At 42.3% G+C, this 20,766-nt stretch overlaps 1 protein-coding gene across 3 annotated transcripts in view; it reads right to left on the minus strand.

The window, feature by feature from the left end:
• DPYD (dihydropyrimidine dehydrogenase) overlaps positions 1–20,766 on the minus strand; it is a 1,476,885-nt gene that overhangs the window by 704,189 nt on the left and 751,930 nt on the right. For all 3 annotated transcript variants that reach the window (XM_030205306.1, XM_030205305.1, XM_030205304.1), the window contains one exon: positions 16,210–16,394. In XM_030205306.1, coding sequence (XP_030061166.1) covers positions 16,210–16,394 — 185 coding nt within the window. The remainder of the gene's footprint in view (positions 1–16,209; positions 16,395–20,766) is intronic.

The following is a 20,766-nucleotide window of genomic DNA, read 5'->3' on the forward strand; positions in this document are numbered from 1 at the left end:
GTTCACGCGGTAGATAAGACGTGCAGCGGAAATTTGGACAGATTGAAGGGGGGATAGGTGGCTAAGTGGGAGACCAGCAAGGAGAAGGTTGCAATAGTCAAGACAAGAGGTAACGAGTGAGTGGACGAGGGTTCGGGTGGTCTGTTCAGAGAGGAATGGGCGGATTTTGCTATTATTATAGAGGAAGAAGCGACAGGTCTTAGCTGTCTGCTGGATATGGGCAGAGAAGGAGAGGGAGGAGTCGAAAATGACTCCGAGATTGCGGGCTGACGAGACGGGGAGGATGAGGGCGTTGTCAACAGAGACAGAGAGTGGGGGAAGAGGAGAGGAGGGTTGGGTGGGAAGACAAGGAGCTCAGTCTTTGCCATGTTCAGTTTCAGATGACGGTTGGACATCCAGGCAGCGATATCTGAGAGGCAGGCCGAGACTTTGGCCTGGGTTTTGACTGTGATGTCGGGAGTGGAGAGGTAGAGCTGGGTGTCATCGGCATAGAGATGGTACTGGAAACCATGTGATGAGATCAGTGAGCCCAGGGAAGAGGTGTATATTGAGAAAAGAAGCGGTCCAAGGACAGATCCTTGAGGAACCCCAACAGAGAGCGGGACGGGGGTGGAAGAAGAGCCATTAGAAAATACTCTGAAGGTGCATTGGGAAAGATACGAGGAGAACCAGGAGAGGACGGGGCCCTGGAATCCCAATGAGGACAGTGTGTCAAGAAGTAAATTATGATTGATGGTGTCGAAGGCGGCAGATAAGTCGAGGAGGATAAGGATGGAGTAGTGACCTTTGGATTTGGCAAGGAACAGGTCATTGCAGACTTTGGAGAGAGCTGTTTCTGTTGAGTGTAGTGGGCGAAAGCCGGATTGAAGCAGATCAAGGATGGCCTGAGAGGAGAGGAAATCAAGGCAGCAGCTGTGGACAGCGCGTTCAAGTAATTTGGAGAGGAAGGGTAGAAGGGAGATGGGGCGGTAATTGGAGGGACAGGTGGGGTCAAGTGATGGTTTTTTGAGAAGTGGAGTGACTACAGTGTGCTTGAAGGTGTCAGGGACAGTAGCAGTGGAGAGAGAGAGGTTGAGGATGTGACAGATTGAGGGGTTAACTGTAGGAGAGATGTTGGTAAGCAGATTGGTGGGAATGGGGTCAGAGGAACAGGTGGTGCACTTAGAGGAAGAAAGAAGGTGAGCAGTTTCCTCTTCTTTGCTGGAATTTAGCCTTGCTCCTAAGCTAAAACTTCTTGGTAAGTAAGGATCTAGCACTCCTCCCCAGGAATGAGCTCCCATGTAGATAAGACCTGGACGCTGCCAGTATCAGAGAGATCAGCTCACAGGAATGGAGGTTTTCAGTCAGATGGCTACACCAATCATCCTGGTTCACTTCAGTGGGGAATATGTCAGTGAACCTGAGCTAGCTACTTCTGGGTTCTCCTACATGATAAGAACTTCAGCTACAAGTCTCTAACCTCCATTTTCAAGGGTCATGCATACGATCCCAAGACAACCTTACAAAAACAAAGCAAAAATAAATGTTGTTGTTTCTATGGTGGCTCAATGAGACAAAATTCTGCTTTGTGGGGAGTAGGCTCCTCTTTCAAATCTTGTCATCAATTGTAGGTTCTTTCTTTTTTAATGAGTGAAAGAGTATCCTAAGAGTTAAAACAGTGGGCTGAGAATCAGAGGAGACAATTTCAAATTCCAATGTCATTCCTTAGAATCTTGAACAAGTCATTTTGTTTATAAAATGGAAAAACTACAAATAGGAGCTCCAAATCACTGTACATAACTACATACATAAGTATTGAAACACTAGGACAGATCAAAGGTCCATCAAGCCCAGCATCCTGTTTCCAACAGTGGCCAATCCAGATCACAAATACCTGACTAGATCCTAAAAAAGTTCAATACATTTTATGCTGCTTATCCCAGAAATAAGCAGTGGACTTTACACAAGTCATTCTAATAAAGGTCTATTGACTTTTCTTTTAGGAAACCATTCATACATTTTTAAACCCTGCTAAGCTAACTGCCTTTACCACTACCATGTTGCAACTTGCAAGTTTATGCCATTCATTTTTTTCATGTGTATATATTTAAAATGGATGTTCCTCCTGTGCATGCTGACAAACACATATATACTTCTGCTTGTCCCTACAGGTACTTTACAAAAGACCTACATTCATCAGAGTCTTTTGTGACATATTGTAGCAGTGAACATGTCCTGACCTGGACGTGCCAATTCTAATTTCATTATTCGATATGCAATGGGCCTTTTCACCTCACTACTTTCCACTATTGTTTGCAGAGAGTAGCACAGTCTTTAATTTTTAGATCTGATATATTTTTAAGCATTCTCTTTAGCTCTGATCAATGTAAAAGAAATAGGTTTACTAAGGAAGTGCCAAATGTTGACAGGTATAATAACAGTAATGAAAATGGGTTGTTCAGAGATTGCAAATTGCTCCTTAAATTTTTCATCAACTTTGCTTCTAATTATAAGGTCTTCCATCCTTCTATATTGCATTCTTTCTGAATTTATGATTATAAAGCAGAGTAAATTTCTCATTCCACACTGAAAAAAAATCATAATTTTGTTAGGTATTTGAAATAATAGTAGAATAGGGTTACAATATGATTCACTACACTGAAAATATGACAGCAATTAGGCCTGCAGTGTAGCCTTGAAGGAACACTGGCATGAAATACCAGGCTCTGAATGTGACCTACTTAAGTCTGAAAATATCACAGGGACATTAGATAAGATTGAAAACTATTAGGCTATCAGAAAAATGTTATAAGCTCACACCTAGAGCTACGCACCACTTATGCGTGTCAAAGGTGCCTTTAATTGGCAGCTTTATGTATAAGTATACTACGCTCTATTCTATAGAGTAGCACCTAACTCCATGGTGGGCATAAACATGGGAAGAACATAGGCAGACCATGGACATAGTGCCAGGGGACGCATATACCCCTGGTTTCTATATATCATGCATAAATTTCCGCATGGAAATCAAAGCGTATTCCATAACAGTGGGCATAACCTAATTGGTTAACAAGCCAATATCGCTGTTAATTGGATGTTAACAAGCAATTATCAGCACTAATTGGCATTAATTTGAACTTATGTGCACAACTAGCTAAGCGCATTCTATCAGGTGGTGCACGCAAATTCTAATGCATGTTGTCAAAAAGAGTGTGGAATGGGCAGGTCATGGGCGTTCCAAAAATTTACTCAAATGGTTATAGAATATTCCTGCTCTGTGCCTAACTTAGGCACTGGTATTTATACCAGGTTTTACTTGGTGTAATTGCTCATGACTAAATATAGCCACACGAAAAGGCTATAAGCAAACCAAATAGAAATGTTATAGAATACACTTAGGTGGAAATGTTTTCTGCATGGATTCTCCAGGTGCCATATATAGAATCTAGCCTATAACTTTTAGAATACTATCAGTTATGTGTAAATTTAGGTGTGACCATTTACACCTGCTATTGATATAGCACAAGGGATCATGCCAAAGTTTTGGTGTGACAATAAGGGTTTGAGCTAGTATTCTATAACGTCTTAGACGTGCTTATGTGCCTAAGCACACTTCCATTGTAGCACCTATATTGAGTGCCAAGTCTTAGAATTGCCTCCTATGTGCATTTGTCACAGAAACTTCATTAGTCAAAGTGAGAGCATTTAATATACATAAAAACCTGTTGTAATTTTTGTCTGTTTTACTATTATCCTGTTATTCTAATGGGTGATACTCCCATCTTTTTAATCAATTATGGCACTGTAGCCTCCTATTTCCTGGACAGGCACAATATTATTATAACAAAAGATTCATACAATTGTTTTTTATGTACTGAGGCTCTTTAAAAAAATGGAAACATTCACTATCTTAAATGTGTTCAGGTATAGTAAAGATCATCTGTATTGTTGAAATATTATACAACTCAATACATTTCAATGAAAGAAAAAGCTGTTATGTGCATATCTTTGAAAACATTTTTCTGCATATACACCGTTGAATATGAAAGACAGTTATCAGGTATGTATGGGACAAGGAGGGGTTTAAGGACCTTGTGTGACCAGGTTTTATTACATCCCTGCAGATAATGGTAGATGCCTTGCAGGGGTAGAAATGCCCTGGAAGTAGGATAGATAGATAACCACTGACCAGCCAATATTAAGAGCAATGTATCCAGGCAGAAAAGACTCTTGCTCAGTTAAATCACTCCACTCTTCCTAGTTCCTGATATTTGGTGGTCCTTAACCAGAGAGTGCTGCTAAATATCAGTATAGACCACTGTGGAACTCTCCATTAAGTGCTGGGGTAGTCCAGCTATTGATTTTGATTGCAAGTGCCCAAACATTTATCTGGCCAACTAGAACTGTACGAATAACTGTCGTAGGTGGCATAGAATACTGGCTGGGACCGGGATAACTCTGGCATCCACTCAAGACCCAGATATTAAACTTCTTCAGTATCTCACTAATGTAAGCGATCTTGCTTCTCCTGATATATCCTCTAATGAACTTCCAATTGCAACCGCATCAGCAGATCATTTTCAAGAGAAGTTATTGAAAATCAAAAAACATATTGACTCGCTACAAGATGGAAACAGCTCAATTACTGATATTGCTTTTGAAAACAAATGTAATGCTAATCAAATCCCAGTAAATAAATAACTTTAGGTTAAAATGTATGTAAAAGGTATCATCACTGTTGAACAAAATTTCTTCAACCAACTGTGCACTAGATTTATGCCCAACGCACTTGCTTAAACCTTCTCCTTTAAGTTACATAATATGGTTTTATAACTGAATAAATCAATCTTAGACAATATTAGACAATATAGTACTAACTCCATTATTTAAAAAATCCCTTTGGAAGTAAAGAAGATCTTACAAACTATAGGCCTGGAGTGAATATACCAATATTCATTAAGATTCAGTGCATCTTTTCTAGCAAAAATGGTGCCGGTACTCAAATATTAGGCCACCCTTCAAGGATGGGGTGATCACTGAGGGATCCACCCCACAATAGCCAGGCCCCCTGCAACCAGTCACATAACCTATGACAAGGCAGAATTGGTGGGTAGAGCCAGAGCTCTTTCATTAAAACTTGGGGTCCTTGGGTCAATTTTAGCAGACAATGGAAAAGGTGCCGGTACTCAGTACCCCCAAGTACCTCCACAAAAAAAGCCCTGCTAAGATCAAAGAGACAATAGTGGCAACACAATTGTCAGAATACTTTGAATATCATAACATCTTGCTTCCATCACAATTTGGTTTTAGAAAGAGTGCCAGTATGAAATTGTTGCTTGGAATATTAACTCATGATATCAGAAAATTATGGAATACCGGCCAACAGGCTATTGTCCTACACTTTGATCTTTTGGCAGCCTTTGATGTCATAGACCATTCCATCTTGTTGAATATTCTAGGTGAAATATGTTTAGCTGGAAGAGTATTTGTTTGGCTAAAGGATTTTTGGGAAAATAGAACCTATGTGGAGGGGCATTTTCAATATGACGTCTAAGTCCAACTTTGGACTTTTTGCTAAAAACATCCAAAATTCAAATGGAGAATTTAGCCATTTTCAAAACAAAAAAATGTCTGCTTCTTTTTTTAATGGCTATTTGTTAGCTGTTTTTGTGCTCTGTGCACTTATCTTTTTGGTCCATTATTGAAAAAAAAGTCCAAGTGAAAAATGCACAAAATCATTGGGATGTAGGAGGAGCCAGCATTCTTAGTAGACTAGTCACACAGATATCCCAGGAGAGCAATGTGGCACCCTACAGGACACTGAAGTGGACTTCAAATAAATGCTACCATGTATAAATTTCACCGTTGCTCCCTTATCTTGTCTGCTGAGCCTTCCAAAACCCACCCAAAACCCACTACCCACAACTGTACACCACTACAATAGCCCTTATGGGCAAAGGGGGCACCTATATGTGGGTACAGTGGATTATTTGTGAGTTTTGAAGGCCTCACAGTTTTCACTACAAGTGTAACAGGTAGGAGGAGGTATGGGCCTGGGTCCACCTGTCTGCAGTGCACTGCACCCACCACTAGACTACTCCAGGGGCCTGCATGCTGCTCTAGTGGACCTGAGGCTGGCTTAGAGGCTGGTAAGTAATGTTTTAAATCACACTTTTGGGGGTTGGGTGGGGGGGGGGCGGTCACCCATGCTCCCCCCCCCCCCCCCCCGCCCCCAGTAGTCATTTGGCCATTAGGGCACTTTTTTGTGTCTTATTATAAAAAAAACAGGTCTAGCTCAAAACGTCTTAGTTTTAGTCCTGGATGGTTTTGTTTTGTTCCATTGTGGCTGAAAAATATCCAAGTGTTAGGAATGCCAAGATCCCGTCCTTAATACACGCCCCTAACATGCCCCCTTGTGATCTGGATGCACTTCTGATGGACTTCATAGAAAAACATCCAAATGCAAATTTATGTCACTTTTGAAATTTATGCCACATTTGAGTAGAGGAGTGTGGTAGCCGTGTTAGTCCACTCTTAAGGTTATCAATAGAAATCAAACAAAATAAAACATGGAAAAGAAAATAAGATGATACCTTTTTTATTGGACATAACTTAATACATTTCTTGATTAGCTTTCGAAGGTTGCCCTTCTTCGTCAGATCAGAAATAAGCAACTGTGCTAGCTGACAGTGTATATAAGTGAAAACATTCAAGCATTACTATGACAGTCTGACAGGGTGGGAGGGTGGGGGTGGGTAGGAGGTATGCATGGGGACATCAAAGCATATCATTGATATTCTAACAGGATAGGTGTGGATAGGTGAGGGGAGGGTGATCAACAGAGAAATACAGCTTTATGGTTTATAATGCGCTAGGAACCCCAAATCCTTGTTAAGTCTTTTCTGTTGGGTGTTAAAATATTCAATCATTCTGACTTCAAAGGTCTTACGTTCTTGTATGGTTTTAAAGTTATCTTTCAGGATTCTCACTGTGAAATCACTGGTACAGTGTCCTGGTCCTGTAAAATGCTGACCAACAGGGGTGGGAGCCCTACTGGCACCAGTATTATTCATGTGATGTCTATGTAAATTGAATCTTGTCTTAAGCATCTGGCCTGTTTCTCCAATATAGCATCCTTCGTTACATTTTTTACACTGAAAGATATATATTCCACATTGGAAGATGAGCAAGTGAAATATTCCTTTATGTTGAATATCTTTCCTTTGTGGATGACTGTGGGGTCCTGTGAAATGTTTTGGCATAGTTTGCAACTGGATAAATTACAGGGAAGTGTGCCCTTCTGTTCCTTTTCAGTCTGTGATGGAAGCTTACTTCTGATTAGCTTGTGTTTTAAGTTGGGTGGCTGTCGGAAGGCCAGTGCTGGTGGGGATGGGAATATCTCTTTCAGTAATTCATCCTCCTGGAGTATAGGTTGTAGATCTCCTATGATTTTCCTCAGTTTTTCCAGCTCTGGATTGTGTGTCACTACAAGGGGGATCCTGTCTATGGCTTTTTTCTCCTTGTACTGTAGCAGATTCTCCCTGGGTGTTTTGAGGGAGGATGCAATATTCTTGGAGATTATTTTGGGGTTGTAGCCTTTCTGTTTGAAGGATGCAGTCAGGCTTTTAAGGTGTCTGTCTCTGTCCCCTGGGTCAGAGCAGATACGGTGGTATCTTGTGGCTTGGCTGTAAATGATGGATCTTTTTGTATGTGGAGGATGGAAGCTGGAGTTGTGGAGGTAGCTGCATCTGTCTGTGGGTTTCTTGTATATGGATGTTTGTATACAGCCATCACTGATTGAGACCGTGGTGTCCAAAAAATTGACTTTTTCTGGGGAGTAGTCAATTTTGAATCTGATTGTAGGATGGTATGTATTGAAGGAAGAATAAAATTGTTTCAGAGTTTCCTCACCCTCCATACAAATCATAAAAATATCATTGATGTACCGGTAGTATTTTAGAGGTTTGGTCTGGTGTGTATTCAGAAATGTCTCTTCCAGCTCAGCCATAAAAAGGTTGGCATATTGGGGTGCTGTCCTGGTGCCCATCGCAGTGCCCATTATTTGTAGATAGATATCATTGTTAAAGCGGAAGTAGTTGTGAGTTAAAATGAATTTGATTAATTTTGTAATAGTTTCTGGTGAGTATTGATGGTCCAGTGTGGATTTTTTTAGGAGTCTTCCACATGCAGCTATGCCATCCACATGTGGAATGTTGCTGTATAGTGATTCTACATCCATCGTGACCAGAAGGGTGTTAGGTGGTAGTTGCTTGATATTTTTCAATTTATTCAGAAAGTCTGTGGTGTCTTGTATGAAGCTGTTAGTTTTGTGTACGAGAGGTTTCAGAATTCCCTCTATGAATCCAGATATTTCTTCCGTGAGTGTGCCAATACCTGATATGATTGGTCTGCCAGGGTTTCCCGGTTTGTGGATCTTGGGTAGCATGTAGAATGTGCCCACAGAAGGCTGGTTTGGTATGAGTTTCTTCAGGTGAGGTTGCGCTTGTGTAGGAAATGTTTTGATAAGGTATTTCAGCTGTTTTGTGTAATCCTGTGTGGGGTCCTCAGTTAGTTTCCTGTAGTATTTATTGTCTGAGAGCTGTCTGTGCCCCTCTTCAATGTATTTTTGTATGTCCATAATTACCACTGTGCCTCCTTTGTCTGCGGGTTTGATGATAATGCGTTCGTTAGTTTGTAGGGTTCTTATGGCTGCTCTTTCTGGTGGGGTAAGATTGTACAGGATTCTCTTTTGTTTGTTGGAAAGTTGCCACTTTTGAAAATGAGCCCAATAGTAACATACACAAATCAATTCTCTAATTCGTGGAAGGCTTTAAGTGGAGTCTCACAGGGGTTTCCCTTTGTCCACGATTTTATTCAACGTTGTCATTTGCTTTCTGGATAAATGAGAGGATTGCTTCCATTATTTATTTATCTCGAATCACCACCTGAGACCAATACTTTCTACTTGTGCAGAGACCCAAAAGATCTGGATGTAGAGGATCTCTTTATGGAATCTACTTGCTCTTCTTATATGGAGGTTTTTAATTCATAGTGGTATGCAGCCAGAAAATTTTTCTTTCACTTTGTTTCCTGTTCCATTTCCAGAATGTTAATTTTTTTCCCATATCTACTATAATAAAACTCACCCTCAACGTTCTGAAGACAACATTCTGAAGTCACTCACTGAAGGGTTCATGGATTCATGGTGGTGAAGCCACAACACTGACCATGTCTCTCTGCCCCGCCCTCCAACATTCTGAAACACAAAGGACCATCACAACACCGTTCCCAGGCAACACTAGGCAACGTAAGACGGACAAATCAGAGGAAACTACGTGACAATAAGGGAGGAGCATTCCCCAGCAGAATGGCTCATTATCTGTGCAGCACGGAGAGCACAGAACCACCGCTGGAACGAGAGAAGAATATTCCTGCTGTGGGTATGTGCAAAAATAGACCTGGGGAGTGGGGGGGGGGGGGGGGGGGAGAAATTTTAAAATGCCTAATGCCAGTACTGAAGAGTGCCAGAGGGCCTATAGCACAGACTATATTTTGGATCGCTTGACATGGAGTCAGAGGAGCCAGAAAACAACGTGCCCGTCACCATCTGGGACGTGGGCGAACAGGACAAGCTGCCGCCCAGCTGGAAGGATTACCCGCAACACAGCCAGCAGCAAACAGCGACCAAGGAAGGGGGAGGAGTACTCCTTCCCTGCCTAGGAATCGCTGGAGACTGGCTGCCAAACTAACGAAACAACCGCACACCGACGCACCACCTCCATCATTCGAAAAGCATCCATTCTTTCTTCAACAGAAATGCAAACTAATAATACAAAACCAACAAAGAATACATGGTTTCTCAGGCGGCTGCAGGTAACTCCCCACCCCCTTCCTCTTCCCCTTTTGCCGAAGCGGCCAAGGACGTGCCCAATCATCCCCAGCCTCAGGCAAGCTGTCTCCCACCTCGGGGATTCCCCGAGCACCCGGAAAAAGACGGCGCTGATTCCTGCAGCGCATAAATGTTCCAGCATTCCCTTGCAGCCGGCCTAAAATGGACCAAACATACCGGATCACCCCCCCGACGGCCCAAGACCGTGCTCTTCTCCCTTCCGCCAACTTAAAACAACCATCCTCGCCCTCTGGCAAGCCGTCACCCACCTCCAGGATGCCCAGAACCCCAGCCCAATGGAAAAAGATGGCGCTGCTTCCAACAGCACATTTCTCTTCCAGCATTCCCCTACAGCAGCCCTGAAACGGCCAAAAAATACCGACAGACAAAGAACGTGCTCCTCTACCTTCCGCCCATCTAAAACAACACTGCTGCCTCAGTACAACACAAAAAAAAAAAAACATGGAAAAAAAAAAACAACACTCAACAAAGGCTGACCCCCCTACAACCACATTTACATTTCACCAACAGAAAGACCCCCCTCCACAAAGCTCCTTGACAGACAAAACCACACACACACAATACAACAGAAACACACCCTCAAAGCCACACACCAATCCAACCCACTTTGCCAGCACAGCACAACACATCCCCCAACCACCAAGCAAAAAAACAAAACATAACAAAACAAAAAACACACATCAACAACCTGCACAAACACCACACCCTCACACACACAAAATAACTCTGTGACACATACACACACACACAAAAAAACCACATGCTAGCGCCCATTTCATTGGTTTCGGAAACGGGCCTTTTTTACTAGTGATGATATATAAACAATCAATTCTCAATCAATGTACTCTATGTGTTTTACTGTTACGGTATGTAGTTGGAGGAAAAGGCCTCAAATACGGATAGATACTCCTTTGTTGGAATCCAACAAAAAAAGGAGGGGCTCAATCAGATAGTGTCTGACATCAGGAGATATAGGGTCACCGCCATATTGTTAATCGCTGCAGGCAGAAACCCCCAGCACTAAATGTAAGGAGAGAATCATTAGTAAGAAATGGGTCGCTACAATATTACTGTATAGTAATATTTTTGCTGTTCTCCACATTCGATCACAAGACACAACGGTACCCTGAAGCAGGAGTCGAAACTCGGCCGGAGTCGGGCCGTGGATGACAGATATATCGACTGAACAGCTGCAATATAAGGGCCGTGGATGATAGATATATCAACTGAACAGCTGCAAGATAAGTTATCTCTACACACTTACTAGCTTGAGTGTTAGGTATCACGTTATTAAAATTTGGGAGGTTTTTTTTAGCCTGTGATGATTAGATAGAACTCCCTTAGGTTGGATTCTAACAAAGGAGTAACTATCCGTATTTGAGGCTTTTTCCTCCAACTACATACCATAACAGTAAAACACATAGAGTACATTGATTGAGAACTGATTGTTGGATTTTGAATACTCTATTAGCTCTTATTTATATATATATATATATATATATATATATATATATATATATATATATATATATATATATATATATATAAACAATGTCATATAAGCATACACTCTCTTTTCAAAAGAGTATACATCTTTTGTAAAGCACGCACACTCTTTCAGAAGAGCGTGCACTGTTTCTTGATAGTGCATATATGTGCAAACATCATGCACGTGCATACACTATCAGGATTTTTCTGAAAGAGCATTTGCACTCTGTGCAAATAGTGTGCACTCTTTTGAAAGAGTGTACTCTCTTTCAGAAGCATATACACTATTTATGGAACACAAAAAACACAAAATTTCTATGTGTGTGTGTGTGGGTGGGTGGGGGGTTCCTACTTGTTTTCATCTATCAATGACATGCAACATTGACATTCTTGACATTTCCTATGTCTCATCCCTATTAATTCATTCAAGCTTTTTTTGCTCAAGGTTGGGAAGAGCTTCAGCAAACAGTCTCCTCTGCACAATCAATTTCTTCAGGCCCTGTGCATTATCAGTGCAGTAGTCTTATGCATGTCCAGCAAAGCCATCCAGGCACATAGCTGCTTGGAATGATTGTATATCAGCTTCCTTGTACACAGAGATCCAAAACTTTGCTGAGTCGCTGCTGGAAACATCCCCTGTGCAAATCATGCAAGCTGCTTTTACTTCCACTGAGCAGCAGTTTCAAACTTCTACTGTGTAATTTTTCCAACCTCTAGCAGTACAGTCCTTGAATGGTATTGTTCCCTCCAGAAGCCCATTTTTGGAAGGGCAGGGGTGGACTGGATGGGGCACATATTTCTATTAGGCTCTCCCCCCCCCCCCCCCCCCCGCGACACACTAAAAATCATACCGTTGCTGGCAGGGATGCCCAAACACCACAAGCCGAAGAGAGACATCCCTGCCTGCATTCAACCAGTGACACAATTTTGGAGGGGGCCTGAGCCCAAAGTAAGAGGGCCCAGGTCCCCTCATAGCTAAGCCATTGGTTCACCCTTATGGGTGAAGGTGGCATCTATATGTGGGTACAATGGGTTTCTGGTGGAGGGCTTGCTGTTTCCTCCACAAACATAACAGGTAGGGAGGGGGATGGGCCAGGGTCCGCCTGCTTGAAGTGCACTGCACCCACTAAAACTGCTCCAGGTTCCTGCATAGTGCTGTGATGGACCTGAGTATGACATCTGAGGCTGGCATTCGGGCTGGCAAAATTATTTTGAAAGATGCTTTTTGAGGGTGGGAGGGGGTTAGTGACCACTGGGGAGGTGATCCCCGATTCTCTCTGGTGGTCATCTGGTCAGTTCAGGCACATTTTTGTGCCTTGGTCATAAGAACAATAGGACCAGGTAAAGTCATCCAAGTGCTCATCAGGGACGCCCTTTTTTTTCCATTATGGATCGAGGACATCCATGTGTTAGGCACACCCAAGTCCCACCTTCGCTACGCCTTCGATATGCCCCCTTGAACTCTGGCTATCCATGCGATGGAAAGCAGTTGGGGATGTCCAAAATTGGCTTTCGATTATACCAATTTGGACGACCCTAGGAGAAGGATGCCTATCTTCTGATTTGTGTCTAAAGATGGGCATCCTTCTCGTTCGAAAATTAGCCTGATAGTAACATAGTAGATGACGGCAGAGAAAGACCTGTACAGTCCATCCAGTCTGCCCAACAAGATAAACTCATATGTGCTACTTTATATGTATACCTGACCTGATTTGTATCTGCCATTTTCAGGGCACAGACCGTAGAAGTCTGCCCAGCACTAGCCCCGCCTCCCGACCACTGGTGCTGTCACTCAATCTCTGCTAAGCTTCTGAGGATCCATTCCTTCTGAACAGGATTCCTTATGTTTATCCCGCGCATTTTTGAATTCCGTTACCGTTTCATCTTCACCACCTCCCACGGGAGGGCATTCCAAGTATCCACCACTCTTCATGAAAAAATACTTCCTGACATTTTTCTTGAGTCTGCCTCCCTTCAACCTCATTTCATGTTCTACCACCTTCCCGTCTCCAGAAAAGGTTTGTTTGCGGATTAATACCTTTCAAATATTTGAACATCTATATCATATCACCCCTGTTTCTCCTTTCCTCCAGGGTATACATGTTCAGGTCAGCAAGTCTCTCCTCATACGTCTTGTAATGCAAATCCCATACCATTCTCGTAGCTTTTCTTTGCACCGCTTCAATTCTTTTTACATCCTTAGCAAGATACTGCCTCCAAAACTGAACACAATAGTGCAGGTGGGGCCTCACCAACAACAGGGGCATCAATACCTCCTTTCTTCTGCTGGTCACAGCTCTCTCTATACAGCCTAGCAACCTTCTGGCTACAGCCACCGCCTTGTCACATTATTTTGTCGCCTTCAGATCCTCAGATACTATCACCCTTCCTTTTACGAAGCTGCAGCAAAAGAGGGCCTGTGCTGGCGTCAGCGTGTCTTTTTGACATGTGCTGAGGCCCCCTTTTACCATGGCAGGTAAAAAGCAGGTCTTTGTTTTTTTTTCAAGAAATGGCAGCGTGGCAAGTGAATCATTTGCTGTGTGGCCATTTTGTGTGTGTGGGGGGGGGGGGGGGGAGCACTTACTGCCATACATTGAGCCCGATTACCGCTGGGTATATACCGGTGCTACAAAAATTTAAATATTTTTACCGCGCCAGAAATGGGCCATGCTGGGGGATGGAACTACTGCCGGGTTGCTGCGGTAGCCTGGCTGTACTTCTCTTTTACTGCCACTTCATAAAAGGCCCCCTCATTTATTCACTGTATATGTTATATTACAACACACTTGCACCATAGAGGGACAAATGATGGGATTTTGAGCAGAAAATTGATACTGGGAGGAAAATCTACTGATTCTGCCACCCTGCTTTTGGCAAGATTGCACTGTCTTCCTAAGATATAGAGGATACTCAAGGGGAGAAGGGCTCTTTAGGCAGTGATAGCATCCGTGTATTTTTCTTTTCACCCATTATTTTTGACAGACTCTTTCACTAGTGTATGATTTAACTATTAGATTTGTGTCTTGCCTCATCTTTCCAAGGTGGAATCCTGTAATCCCAAAGGTTAAATCAATAAAGTGGAGCATCATTCAGGAATGTTTGGTGTGGCAAGCCTTTTTGTTTGTTTGTTTGTTTTATCTGTTTATTTTGTGTTGTGATTATACTATCATACTTATCAATACAATTTGTTAAACAGTCTGTCCCATTAAAATATTTGGATGGGTCACTGCAACTTTTAATCACAATCCATAAAATCCAGATATCAGGTGATTACTAGACAGTACCACATGACATTATGCCAATCTTTAGAACAACCCTTTGTCACTAAAATGCTACAACTATATCAAACTTAGGTTGGTTTGTACTGTTTCTTATTTCCTGTAACAACATACTGCAAATTCTCTGTATGTCATATTCTGTTCAATATATTTGTGAGTGACATTGCCGAAGGGTTACAAAGTAAAGTTTGCCTTTTTGCGGATGACACCAAGATTTCCAACAGAGTGGACACCCCGGAGGGAGTGGAAAACATGAAAAAAGATCTGAAGAAGCTAGAAGAATGGTCTAACGTTTGGCAATTAAAATTCAATGCGAAGAAATGCAAAGTGATGCACTTAGGGAGTAGAAATCCAAGGGAGACGTATGTGTTACGCGGGGAGAGTCTGATAGGCACGGACGGGGAGAGGGATCTTGGGGTGATAGTATCTGAGGACCTGAAGGCGACGAAACAGTGCGACAAGGCGGTGGCCGTAGCTAGACGATTGCTAGGCTGTATAGAGAGAGGAGTGACCAGCAGAAGAAAGGAGGTTTTAATGCCCCTGTATAAGACGTTGGTGAGGCCCCACCTGGAGTATTGTGTTCAGTTTTGGAGGCCGTATCTTGCGAAGGATGTTAAAAAAATGGAAGCGGTGCAAAGAAAAGCTATGAGGATGGTATGGGATTTACGTTCCAAGACGTATGAAGAGAGGCTTGCTGACCTGAACATGTACACCCTGGAGGAAAGGAGGAACAGGGATGATATGATACAGACGTTCAAATATTTGAAAGGTATTAATCCGCAAACAAATCTTTTCCGGAGATGGGAAGGCGGTAGAACGAGAGGACATGAAATGAGATTGAAGGGGGGCAGACTCAGGAAAGATGTCAGGAAGTATTTTTTCACGGAGAGGGTGGTAGACGCTTGGAATGCCCTCCCGCGGGAGGTGGTGGAGATGAAAACGGTAACGGAGTTCAAACATGCGTGGGATATGCATAGAGGAATCCTGTGCAGAAGGAATGGATCCTCAGAAGCTTAGCTGAAATTGGGTGGCGGAGCAGGTGGGGGGAAGAGGGGGTGGTGGTTGGGAGGCGAGGATAGGGGAGGGCAGACTTATACGGTCTGTACCAGAGCCTGTGATGGGAGGCGGGACTGATGGTTGGGAGGCGGGAAATACTGCTGGGCAGACTTATATGGTCTGTGCCCTGAAAAGGACAGGTACAAATTCAAGGTAAGGTATACACATATGAGTTTGTCTTGGGCAGACTGGATGGACCATGCAGGTCTTTTTCTGCCGTCATCTACTATGTTACTATATTACACAAATAGGTTCCATAAGATTCCAGCCCCATGTATAGGTTTGTCTCATTGTTAAATAGGGTACAGAAAAAAATGTCATGTTACTTCCCCTTATGGTTCTATAGGCAGAGGAGGAATCTATTCTATGTCAAGACATTTTGAGAAAAACATTTCAATATTTATTACAGACAAATTCAAAAAAGACACCCTATGATTTGATAGGAATGTTAACTAGTACAGTGAATCTGAAAATATAGGATCTTATTGTAAAGCTTACCTGGATGTATTTGTGCATGTACCAAGAAGCTTGCTTTCCATCATTCACAGATTCCACAGTTGTGTTAGCCAGACCTGCAATGTCACCACCTGCAAATACCCAGGGCTCACTGGTTTGCATAGTTTCTGGATCTACTTCTGGAAGACCATATCTTGTAAACTTGATTGGGCTCATGGCTTCTTTTACTATAACAGAATAAAAATAAAGTAAACTAATAGCTCTATTTAATAAATCAGGTTAGAATTGGTGTGATTAAAAAGGTTTATCAACTGGTTTTAATATAAATGATAGAAGGGCCATATATAGCAAGTTTTGGGGCCCTTTTGCTACCTGGGTTTGCGTTCAGGAAATTGGCCCTACCACTGAACTAATTTAGCTGTCGACAATAAGCGTTTAAAAAAACACTGACCATCACCAGCTGAATATCGGAGAGCATGTGCCTAACTGGGAGCTAAGCCCATGCTCTGCCCATTTTCCACCCACGCCTCTCTTGCAGTTTTGCACCATGACACTACCTTATAGAATAGCACCTATTGCACATAAGCACCTGTCAATTTCACAGACTTAGGAGTCCGGGGGTAGTTCCCGCTTCAGGCGCGCATTGTTTCCGGAGGTAATTCTATAAAAAGGGCACCAATATTTGGGCACCAAGAATGCCCATTAAGACCAGAATATTGGCACAGATGTGTGTAAATGCCATACTATACTATACTATGCTATACTATATTCTATAAGATGGCCCCTAAATGGAATAGTGTGTGGCTTGAAGGTAGATGTATACATGGGCAGAGCTTGAACAAACCATGGGTGGGGCACATAGTTACATGTGTAAATTATAGAATATTATAATTTACTCACATTGGAGGCAATTCTATAAACAGCACCTAGAGGTAGACACCACTTAGATGCATCTAAGGCACTGTGAAATTGACATGATGGAAATATATGGGCGTCTCTAGCATTTAGCATATCCTAATTATTAGTGTACGCTAAAAATGCTAGCACGCCTTAGTAAAAGCCCCCTAAATTAGGTGCAGCTCCCCTGAATTCTATAACACTGTGTGCAAATCTTAGACATGCCCTGAGCCACCCACTTCCCTCCCATGGCCATGTCCCCTTTTCTAATCCATGAGAAATAATTTACATGCATATCTTTATAGAAGAGCGACTATAAAGATGCATGCATAAATTATAATTATTGCCAATTAGCACCAATAATTGATTGTTAGCTCCCAATTAGCTGTGCTAATTGTCTCATTAAGCAATTAAATTGCGAGCACAATTTGGGCACAAGTTTGAGCACTACAACTAAATTTAGGGAGTTAGTGCATTGTTAAATCAATTTAGCATCCACTAAGGGCCCTGTTTATTAAGCTGTGCTGGCATTTTTAGCACATGCTAAATGCTAGAGTTGCCCAACTATTGGCAACTTAGTGTTTAGTGCATGCTAATCAGTAGAGTGCACTAAAACCGCTAACGCACCCTTAGTGCTGCTTAGTAAAAAGGGCCCTAAAAGCTTTCTTTTAAAATGGTACGTAAAAATAACTCAAGAAAACACCTGAATATCTGGAAAATTTTGTGAAAAAAAAACTGCTATAAATATTCAGCCGGTGGAGATCAGAGGGTTTTTTTTTTGGGGGGGGGGGGGGGGGGGGGGGGGGGGGGGGGGAGGGGGGTGCCAATGTTATACTTGGATATTCAATGCTGGGTCATGTCCAGGCACCAACATTGAATATCCAGTTTTATGTGTCTGGCTATCTCTTCTCCGATTAAGCGTGGTATTCAGCACTTAATTGCCTAAGGACTGTGTTTTATGCGGTCTGATTAATCTGTTTAATTTAGGTGTTTAAGTGCTGACTCCACCCCTTGACAGCCCACAGAATAGCTGGTTTTTAGCTTAGCAGTTCGTGCTGATATTTCCTACTAAATATAAGCTGTTAGCCTCGCACAAATGATTTAACCAGCTAGGAACCTCTCTTGGCTGGTTAAATTGTTTTAAATATCCACCTCTAACTGAATTTTTCTTGCATGCACACCTCTGCAATATATAGTGAATACAGTGCTTTCTTGATATGTTTGTGTTACTTGAAGCATATGGAAATCTTGTGTGCTAAGCAGGCATGTGCAAGTAAAGGCATGTGCAAAATAAAATTTTAAAGTTTCCATGTATGTGTTCCCATTGACTAGTACTACTACTTATTTCTATAGTGCTACTAGATATATGCAGCGCTGTACACTGAACATGTAAGAGACAGTCCCTGCTCAACAGAACTTACAATCTAATCAGGACAGACAAACAGGACAAATAAGGGATAAGGACAAAGAGTAGCAACATTCCATGTGGAATCCCAAAGAATAGCAAGATTCCGGAATCCGAAACACTACTACTACTATTTATCATTTCTATAATGCTATTATGCATACACAGCACTGTACACTGAACATGTAAGAGACAGTCATTGTTCAACAGAGTTTACAATCTAATCAGGACAGACAAATAGACAAATAAGGAATAAGGAAAAAGAGTAGCAACATTCCGTGTGGAATCCCAAAGAGTAGCAACATTCCGGAATCCCAAACACTACTACTACTACTCATTTCTATAGTGCTACTAGATGTACACAGCACTGTACACTAAACATATAAGAGAAAGTCCCTGCTCAACAGAGCTAATAATCTAATCAAGACAGGCAAACAGGACACATTAGGGATAAGGGAATTGCTTAAGGTGGGAATGATAAAAGAGACATGGGTACTGAACAAGTGAACAGAAGTCAGGAGTTAAAAGCAGCCTCAAAAAGGTGGGCTTTTAGCCTAAATTTGAAGATGGCCAGAGCTGGAGCTTGATGTATTGATTCAGGAAGTCTATTCCAGGCGAGTGGTGTAGCAAGATAAAAGGAACTCAGTTGGCTGTGGAGGAGAAGGGTATAAATAAGAGAGATTTGCCTGATGAACGAAGTTCCTAGGGAGGAGTGTAGGGAGAGATAAGAGTGGAGAGGTACTGAGGAGTTGCAGAGTGAATATATTTGTAAGTCAATAAGAAGAGTTTGAACTGTATACGGAAATGGATAGGGACGCAATGAAGTGACTTGAGGAGAGGGCTAATATGAGCATAACAACACTGGTGGAATATAAGCCATGTAGCAGAATTTTGAACAGATTGAAGGGGAAAGAAACGGCTTAGTGGGAGATCTGTGAGAAGCAAGTTGCAGTAGTCCACACAAGAAGTGAAGAGTGTGGATAAAGGTTTTGGTAGTGTGCTAAGAAAGGAAGGGATAAATTTAGCAGTTGGATATGTGCAGAGAAAAAGAGAGAAAGGAGTCAAAGATGACCCCAAGGTTACAAGCTGATGAGACAGGGAGGATGAGTGTTATCCACGGAGATAGAGAATGGGGGAAGAGGAGAGGTGGGTATAGGGAGAAAGATAAGAAGCTCACTCTTGACCATATTTAGTTTCAGATGGCAGTAAGACATCCAGGCAGCAATGTTAGACAAGCAGGTTGAGACTTGGGCCTGAATTCCTGCTAAAATTTCTGGTGTGGAGAGGTAGATCTGGGAGTCATCAGCATAAAGGCAATATTGAAAACCATGGGAGAAGATGAGAGCACCAAGGGAAGAAGTATATATGGAAAAAAGAAGAGGTCCCAAGACAGAGTCCTGAGGTACACTAACTGATAGTGGGATAGACATGGAGGAGGATCCACCACAGTATACACTAAAAGTGTGATAAGAGAGATAAGAAGTAAACCAAGAAAGAACAGAGCCCTGAATTCTGAGCAAAAGCCAGACTGAAGTGGATCAAGAATAGTTTGAGATGAAAGAAAGTCAAGACAATAGCGGTGAACAGCACATTTGAGTATTTTGGATAGGAAAGGGAGGGGGCAGATGGGGCAATAGTTGGAAGGGAGGTAGGGTCCAATGATGGTTTTTTGAGGAGTGGTGTAACTATGGCATGTTTGAAGGCATCAGGAACAGCTGCAGTGGAAAGTGTAACATTTAAGGATATGACAGATAGAAGGGATGACAGAAGGAGAGACAGTACTGAGTAGATGAGTGGGAATAGGATTCGAGGAACAGGTAGTTAGTTTGGAGGAGGAAAGAAAATGTGCAGTTTCCTCAGGGGCTGCAGGAGGGTTGACAGAATGGACTGGGGAAAGGAGTGGTGGAGGTGATTTGGTTGTGAATTCAAGGTTAATCTTGAGAACCTTATCATGAATGTATTTGGACGTAGTCTAGGGAGAAAGTGAAGGAGGGGTTAGAGATAGAGACACTTTGAGGAAAAAGTTTAGTGTGGCAAAGGGATGTTGAGGGTTTGAGCCAAGAGATTTTGTCAAGTGGATGTAGTAGTTCTGTTTGGCAAATGAAAGAACAGACTGGAAGGAGGTCAGCAAGAATTTGAAATGTATGAAGTCAGCATAGGCACAGGATTTCAGCCAAAGGCGTTCAACAAACTCAGCTCATACCAACAGCAGAAGCAAAGTCTACAAGTATTTACGTACTTCTATATCCATGGACTTTTGGTCAGATTTACATAGAAAAACATTATTTGAAATTTCC

The sequence above is a fragment of the Microcaecilia unicolor genome, chromosome 6, assembly GCF_901765095.1.
Source record: "Microcaecilia unicolor chromosome 6, aMicUni1.1, whole genome shotgun sequence".
Taxonomy (NCBI): domain Eukaryota; kingdom Metazoa; phylum Chordata; class Amphibia; order Gymnophiona; family Siphonopidae; genus Microcaecilia; species Microcaecilia unicolor.